Here is a 9,014-nt window from a genome sequence, read left to right as displayed (position 1 = left end):
CTCCCGTAAAGATTTACACCCTCGGAAACCCTGTACAGGGTCGCTATGGGTCGGAACTGACTCGACGGCACTTAACAACAACAACAACAACAACACACTTTACAAACAGCAAACTTTTAATTAAAACAAAACAAAACACCACTAATTTATCAAATCATCTAATTATTTAACTTCTTCTTAAAGGCTGAAAAAGATACGCCCTGTTATTCTCATGTGCAACAGCTTCTCTCAGGCAGGCATCTTTTGCTTGCTCAAACTGCTTGGCGTTTTTAAAAGCAACAGCTGAAACAGAACAGAAAAAAAAAAAGACTTTCTATTTCCATTATTAAACACATCAAACAAATCATTAACTCTGCATCATGAGTGAAGTATTAGAAAGCATATTGATTTCAACTAAACACTTGGGAAGTGTTATAAAACAATCCAAATTCAAACCTACTGCAATTGAATAAATTCTGATCCAGGGGAAACGATATAGGACTTCTGAGACTGTAAATCCTTAAGGAAGCAGACAGCCTCATCTTACTCCCTTGGAATAGCTGGTGGGTTTGAACTGTTGACTTTTTGGTTAACAGTTCAATGCTCATCCTATAGCACCACCAAGGCTCCTACACAAAACTACAGATTATTACTTCTTATCTAAAGCAATATTCTTACAATTTTTTTAAAGTATTTTATTGTGAATTATATGATCGTTTACATGGGAGAACATTAGTTTTACATTCATTCTATCGTACATCATATCATTGCCATTGTTACAATCCCCTCCATGCATCATCAACCGACCAAAGCCTGCCCCCTATATTATCTCACCCCCACTCCCACTCCCCCAGTCTTCAGCACACAGTCGCTCTCCCTCTCTGGGTCTAAAGTCCCCAACTGCTCCATCGCTCCACGTCATTGTCTCTGCCTCCATCTCGGGCCTCACTGCTTCTCTGGGTAGGTTCCCGCTCTCGGTTCTTCCCGTTGATGGTCCTAGGGACCTCCACTCCTAGACTGAAAAGTTATTCCCTCACCTCCTTGCTATAAAATGTCTACCTTTATACTTCCAACCCTCACAATCAGTCTTGATAACAATTATTCACTATTGTATCACAAGAGACCCATCTGCATTTCATTTCATCAGCTCCGCCTAGGCAGACTGGATACTACTTACTGGAGATTCTGCCTTCCTCGAGGTCCCCTGGCTCTAGGTTCCTTCTTGAAAGCTTGTCACTTCTTGCCTTTGTAGCCCTCCCTCCCCATTTTGGGTAGCCAATGTCCAAGTTGCCCATCCCTGTCTATTCTGTGTGTGGAGGGCGTGGGAATGATTCATGTTGTAAGAATTCCCGCTTACAATTTTTTTTATTTTCAATTAATTTAGAAGTATTTTCAAGTTTTTTTTTTTTTTTTTAATTTTTGACTCTTAGCAACAGGTCAGTGTTATTTCCATTCAAAATCAAGAAGTATTTCCAACACCAGTGTCTAAAAGCTATGAGAAACTAAGACAGCATCAATCACACCAATGCTCCCAAATTAAAGAGGGGTTCATTCTGCCATAAGAGAGTCACTTACATCACCAGGCTTGCAGGTAAACACAGTGCTTTCAAAAGTTATACCTAGTTCATCTTTTGAGTTATTCAGAAACTGAAAACCAAGAAATACTATAAGTTTATAATAAACCCTCCTGGTTGGTACAATCTTTAAATACATGTACTAATAGTACGTTAAAAAAAAAAAAAAAACACAATAAAAGCTATATACTGTTTACGTGGCTGTGAAAAAGATTTCACTGTTATTTTAAATAACATATACTGCTAGTTTTGAAAGCTGGACAATGAATCAGGAAGACCACAGAAGAATTGATGGATTTGAATTATGGTGTTGGAGAAGAATATTAAAAGTACCACGGACTTCCAGAAGAACAAACAACTCTATGTTAAAGAAGCACAACCAGAAAGCTCCTTAGAAGCCAGGATGGCAAGACTTTGTCTTTCATACATCAAATATGTTATCAGAAGAAACCAGTCTCTAGAGAAGACATCATGCTTAAAGAAGTGGAGGATGTGCAAAAAAGTGGAAACCCCCTCCCCACCAATGAGGTGGACTGACACAGTGGCAGCAACAGCAGCAGCAGTGTGCTAAAACATGACAGCCAATCGTGATGATGTACAGAACCAGGCAGCGTTGCCTTCTGTTATGCACAAGGTGACTATGAGTGAGAATCAACAAGGTAGCACCTAACAACAACTTATACATAGGACACAGCAGAAACAGTGCCTTAGGAAAACGCTAAAAAACACACACACACTCATGAAATTCACTTTAATAAAACGTAGAAAACAAAATACTAAAACAGTTCTCATCCCTGGACTTCCTTGTTTTGATTTTTTTTTAATTTTGAACTGATTTCTTTTCTATAGCCACTTAAGGAAAATACACAGAGGTTGCTTTAAAGAAACTATCTGGACTTGAATGTTTCATTTGAAAAGCAACTGATGGTGTAAGATGCATATAAAATAAATGTCTTATGTTTTTCTCATTGAGGAAACCTGCAAAAAATAATGGCCCTAAAGTTAAAAAAAGCATACAAAAAAAAAAAAGAATATAAAATAATGTTAAAGACCTGCATCTGTGTACCATCAACCCCATCCCCATCTCTGCTGTCATGAAATAGAGGTAGAAGGATCACCAACTCAGCTCTCAACACACCTGGAAACAAGTGGGGAAAAAAAACTTAAGGGCTTAACGCATTTTTTAAAAAGCTATTAAAACCTGACAGAAAGCATTAAGAATAAGTATTATGCTAAGATAAAGTTATTAGATGTTTTAAAGTTGGGATGACAGAGATATAGTCACACATACCTGCTTTTCCATATTCAGAAGCAGCACTGTCGTAATCTGGCTTCCATTTTAAAAAACCAGTTTTCAAGCTAAAATGAAAAACATGATTCACATATAAGTCGCCAACTATATTTTTGTCAGACCCCTACTTACAATGGCATTTAAAAAATAAATCATCAGCAACAAACTCTAGCCCACCTTCATCCAAACTTAAAACAAAATATACCTTCAGCACTTGTCCTCCCACTACCATGGAAGTGGTTGTTGTTGTTGTTATGTGCCGTGGAGTCGGTTTCGACTCACAGTGACCCTGTACAGGGTTTCCAAGGCCGTAAATCTTTACCGGAGCAGAAAGCCTCATCTTTCTCCCGCAGAACAGCTGGTAGTTTCAAACTGCTGACCTTGTGGTTCGCAGTCCAATTCGTAACCACTACGCTACCAGAGCTCCCTTAAAAATGTTAGCATAACGTCAACATAGAGCAGAGGCTCTGGATGTGTGGTACCTGGACTAGTATCAGCAATCCATGGGCACTTATTAGAAATGCAAATTATTGAGCCTCACCCCTGACCTACTGACTCAGAAACTCTGTGGCGGAGAGAGGCTAAGAGTGGTTTAACAAGCATCTATGCACATTAAAAGGAGTTCTGGTATCACTGTAGAATTAGTACTGGACTACTAACTGCAAGGTCAGCAGTTCAAACCTATTAGCCACATTGTGGAAGAAAGTTGAGGCTGTTTGCTCCCATCAAGATTTAAGTATCGGAAACCTCATATGGTGGTGGTGGTGGTGGTGGTGATGTGCCTCAGAGTCGTTCTGACTGTATAGGGTTTCCGAGGCTGTAAATCTTTAATCTTTACAGGAGCAGACAGCCTCATCTTTCTCACATGGAGCAAGATGATACAATTGAACTGCTGACCTTGCGGTTTGCATGGCGCTGCGGGTTAATGTGCTGAACTGCAAAGTCAATTAGAACTGCAAGGCCAGCGGTTCAATCTCACCAGCCACTGCTTGGAAACCCTATATAGGGTTGCTATGAATCGGAACCCACTCAACAGCACACAACAACAACAATAACAACATGATACCAAAAGAGTCCTGGCCTGGCGTTGTGGGCTAATGTGCTGGACTGCAAATTCAGCTTGAACATACGATCAGCGGTTCAAGCTCACCAGCCGCACTTCGGAAACCCTATACAGGGTCACTATGGGTCGGAACCGACTCGATGACACTTAACACAACAACTTCAATGACATCAAAGCTCTTCCAGAAACCCCATATTGGTCACTATGAGTCAGAATCGACTCAGTAGCAATAGGTTGGGGTGTATGCACATTAAAGTTTGAGATTATCAGGCCAACCACTGGATTCCTAGAACTCAGAGAACCAGTAGAATCAATTCTGCCTCATGTGACCCTGTGTGTGTTAGAGCAGAACTTGCTCCACAGGATTGTCAATGGCTGCGTTTTTTGCGGAATAGATTGCCAGGCCTTTTTTCCCAGGTGCCTTTGGGTGGACTCAAACTTTCAATGTTTCTGTTAGCAGCTAAGTTTATTAACCATTTGCACCACTCAGAGATCTGGAGTTCAGAGAAGATGGGCTAGATATAAATTGGGGAGCCATCAGAACATGCCATATCATGAGCACAGGCAAAATTACATAGGAAGATTACAGAGAGGACAGAAAAACGAAGGAATGCAAACATTCAGAGGAACAACAAAAGGAGTTAGCTTACAAGGCTGAGACTCACCCATCTATGAGAAGGAAGGATAACCAAGAAAGAGAAAAGATGTTATCAAAGACAAAAGAAGCTGCTTTCTAGGCTCAATAATGGCCTGCTGGATGCTGGATTGCTATGACTTTTCTACAATATTTATTTATTTTTAATTCTAAAATAATTACAAATTTACAGTTTAATCTAGCTCATTGACTTTCACAGTTGAACATGCATAAGAATTACTAAATTAATATCTTAAATTCTAAATTGTAATTCAATGGACAGAAGTGTGCTTACTTACAGGACACTTAACTTCAAAGGAATTAGGAGCTGGGGGAAGTATTTCTTCTTTGTGTAACAAAGATTCAAATCTGTAAGCTATTTTAAAAAGCTTACCAAAAATCCTCAAGTTGCACTTTATGTCTATTATAATCCAAAAAATTGAAGGAATATGCAAGTCTTCTAACCCATTATCAGGTCCTGGGGTAGAGTGTAAGATACACAATGGACTGCCAGCCACAAGGTTAGCAATTCAAGCACACCATTCATCACTCCTTGGAAACCCTACACAGGGTTGCAATGAATCAGATCAATTTGACAGCACTTAACAACAAAAACGCAATACCACAACTCCACAGGTGTCATTACATTCTGTATATTAACATAATTTTTAAAAATCCCACCAATAATGAAATATAATCATTCAATTGTAAGTATGAGAGTAAGTCAGAAAGTATTGCTACTAGGATTCCAGTTTATACATGCACAGATTTATTCCAAACAAAATGAGTTTAAACCTGTGCCTGGAATCACTGGATGGCTACAGACAAGTTCTCAGGAATACGCCTGTCTTAGTCTCAACAGTGTGCCTTCAAAAAAGGTCCAATTGTAACAGTTGTTTTCTGAGGGGAGCAGCTGTGCCAGTTAAATGCAAGGCAGATTTATGAAGGTTATGGTGACTGTTTTTTGTTTGTTTTTTAGAAATTCTATGTTGTTGTTATGTGCCATCAAGTTAGTTCTGACTCATAGTGACCATGTATAGATTTCTGAGGAGCAGTTGGTAGGTTTGATCAGCACAGTCCAGTGCTGATCCTACTGCTCCACACCAGGAGTCTAGAAACCCTATACAGGGTGGCTGTTGAGTCAGAACCGACTCAACAGTATTTAACAACATAATCCTGCCTCCTTTACCTTTACTTTATTTCAGGCTCTCTTCACCTTCTCCTTCATGGGAGCAGCCTTTCCTGCCCTACTCTCCTCTTCCACTCCTTCCACGATAGGAAATTAAATTTTCCTTTCTTTGTATCTTCACTGTACTTACTACATATGTCTATTTTAGTATTTAATATCTTGTTTTTACTCATCTGTTTACTTGTCTTATTATTGTTGTTAAGTGCCATCAAATCGGTTCCGACCCATAGTGATCCTGTATAGGGTTTCTGAAGAGCAGCTGATGAGCTTGAACCGCCGACCTTGCTGTTCAAACGGTTTTACAGTCTGGCTCATTAACCCACAGCGCCATACCAGGACTCCTATAAATTTTAAACTGTGAGTGAGGGACCACTTTCAGATCACCCTGTATCCCCTGTGGCTTGTACGTAGCAACAACTTTTTAAATCAGACTTTACAAAACAACTTTGTAAAGTCAAAAAATATTGCATATTCAATATGCCAAAGTTCTCAAGCCCCTCCAGTTATTTCTGTTTCCACATTTATTTTGCAAAAAACAATCTAACCACATCCACTGACTATTAAATGTCTAGAAAATGAATTATTCAATAAATTATTTATTAATAAAATATTAACAAGGTCATTGTTTTTGTTAAGAAGCAGCAGCTCCTTCACGTCTGTTACCAAGTCTTCTCTGCTCCAGTGCATTTTTCATTTGGAGGATACATATTATTTCAAATTTTTCATTAGTAAAATTAAGCTTTATAATAAGACTTTGTTACTTATTTCAAATGTGCAGAATTCACATTTGCACATAATGTAGCCAGAAAATTCCCTGTAAGAAAACTGTTAAATATTGGTCTGCTTACCACAAAGTTGGCAGTTCAAACCCACAACCTGATTCTTGAGAGACAGATGAGGCTGTCTGCTCTTATAAAGACATGTATATGGTGACTCAGAAACTTTATGAAGCAGTTCTACTCTGTGTTCACTCTGGAGTCAGAATTGACTACATGGAAGCAAGTAGGTTTGCAAAAATTTTAATTACAATTAAGGCTAAAGTCTTCTTCAGGACTGAAAGTACTGCACCCTGTGAATACAACAGACTCTCACAGGATTTTCTTACTTTTCAGGCCTTGCTCAGAAATCACCTATAAGACCTTCCTAAATTTCCCCAGGCATAATAAACTCCTCCCCTCTGTTACCAAAGCACATTTAATGTATTTCTGTTATGATTCTTATAGCAAACACTATTCGATTTTTGTGTTGGCTGTCACTATAAAGTCAGTTTGTCTGGGCACCTCCTGCACCAAGAGACCCACCTCTTACACACTACCTGGTAGTCACTGTTGTTAAGTGCTGTCTATTGGGTTCAAGTCATAATGACCCTGTACAGCTAAGGTGCAGAACCTTTTTCTGTCAAAATTTATAACATTATTTGTGGATCATACAAAATTATGCATCAACTTAAAAACTAGCCTGTTATATGTGATCAAACATTTACTTAACTCACCCCAAAGGACATCTGGTGTGGTGCTGTAGATCAGCACTGGACTGCAAACTACAAGGTCAGCAGTTCAAATCCACCAGCTGCTCTTCCGAAACCCTATATGGGTCGCTATGAGTCGGACCCGACTGGAATGGCACTTAACAACAACAAAAAATGATGGCTGGTGTAGTATTGTAGGATAAACACTTGACTGCAAGGTCCGTGATTCAAATTCATTAGCATCTCCCTGGAAACCCTTTACATGGTAGGAACCAACAGGGCAGTACTTAACAACAATAAGAACAACAGCGATGGCTAAGCGGCAGTTTGCCTTGCAAGGCCAAATCAAATGATTTCATTGGCCTTTAAAGGCCTGCAATCCAGAGGTTCCCCACCCCTGCTATAAAGTGTTTCCAAGGAGCAGCTGGTGGGCTTGAAACACTGATCTTATGATTAGCAGTCCAGTGCTTATCCTACAGCGCCCCATAGGACTCCACCTGGAATAGTGGGGTACAAAGAAAAGTGTACTAATTTTTTCACTGTCTGAAAACTACCTCTACGACTGCGTTCTCTTCTGTAAAATAAGGATATCTAGCTGGAAAACTGTTACGATCTCAATTAATGTATATATCGAGCACCTAGCGTAGAGTAAGTAGCTTCTCCATGTTCCTTATTTGCTAGAGAACAGTTCGTTAGAATAATGAATTCATACGTTTACTGAGGACAGGGGCGTGTCAAAGGGAATAAATGAAAGAGAATCAGTTCGGTTCCACAAATATTTATTGGGTGTCTTCTACTGTATCAGAAGCCGACAGAAGAGATGCTGAGAAAGCATTAATTCTTGCCCTAGGACCACTATGATGGGAAATGACACAGCTTCATCTAAGCATTTTCTGAGTAAACACTAGCCTATTCCCCCAACACTCAAGGTCTTTCAGAGCAGAACGATTTTGTCTCGCGAGGGTAATGGTTATCGGAAGTGGGAAGGAGGGTGCTACTGGTGTCTAGTACGTAAAGGCCCAGGATGCTGCTGAATTTCCAGCACAACTGTGCAGAGGTTGACAAACTGGGGAAAAGAAGCGGGAGTAAAGGATGGGTAGAGACTGCAACGTGTACCTCCTTCACTGAGACACAAGCTCAGGAAAGTGGCCGGCTTCGGCGGGGCTGGCGGATGACGCTGCCCAAGGAACCCCGGGCCCTCACCTCCCTTCAAGGGATCCCATACCCTGGAGGACGCCGGTGTCTACTGCAGCCTCCCGGGGCAGCCAGGGCGGCACAGCCCCACCCACATCTCTGCTTCCTCCCACACTGGCTCAATGGCTGTCCGTGGTTTCTTACTCACTATTTCTCTGCTTTGGCAATGTGTTCCAGGCCTTCGTTTATTTTTTGAGCTGCCATCTCCTAAGACGAGTGCCAGACGTGGAGGTAGACGAACCTCTTCCCCTCCGGCCGAGTAAGCGTAGAAACCCGGAAACGGAAGCAGAACGCGAAACAACCGAATGGATTACGGCAGCGCGGAGGGCTCAATCCAACTAATGCAAACGCTGTGATAAAAGCAAATTGATCTCACACAGGCGCAGAGATCCAGTGCTCACCAGGCTGAAGGAGCTGATAGGCGTGGTCCTATACTCAAATTTATCCGTAGAAGAGTGGTGTGGCTAGTTGGTTCTTTGCTCATTAATTCACTCATTCATTCAAACAGTTATTGAGTACCTAATTTGTCAGGCATTCCTCTAGGCGCCATAGAATCAGCAGGACTTGTAGCATATGGAAAACCCACCCTCATGTATTCTTGCTTTTTCATTCAAACGAAAAT

At 40.6% G+C, this 9,014-nt stretch overlaps 1 protein-coding gene across 1 annotated transcript in view; it reads right to left on the bottom strand.

Moving 5' to 3' along the window:
* NAPG (N-ethylmaleimide-sensitive factor attachment protein, gamma) overlaps window positions 1-8,623 on the bottom strand; it is a 39,323-nt gene extending 30,700 nt beyond the window's left edge. Inside the window, exons 1-3 of the mRNA XM_006868689.1 lie at window positions 8,541-8,623; window positions 2,845-2,912; window positions 198-282 (exon numbers count right to left, since the gene is read on the bottom strand). Of these exons, the coding sequence (XP_006868751.1) occupies window positions 198-282; window positions 2,845-2,912; window positions 8,541-8,596 (209 nt within the window). The 5' untranslated portion in view covers window positions 8,597-8,623. The remainder of the gene's footprint in view (window positions 1-197; window positions 283-2,844; window positions 2,913-8,540) is intronic.
* Window positions 8,624-9,014: the final 391 nt, after the last annotated feature.

This window comes from Chrysochloris asiatica, unplaced genomic scaffold, assembly GCF_000296735.1.
Source record: "Chrysochloris asiatica unplaced genomic scaffold, ChrAsi1.0 scaffold00122, whole genome shotgun sequence".
In the NCBI taxonomy this organism is placed as follows: Eukaryota; Metazoa; Chordata; class Mammalia; order Afrosoricida; family Chrysochloridae; genus Chrysochloris; species Chrysochloris asiatica.
The sequence above is the reverse complement of the archived record's forward strand: the minus strand, read 5'-3'. Positions and strand labels throughout refer to the sequence as shown.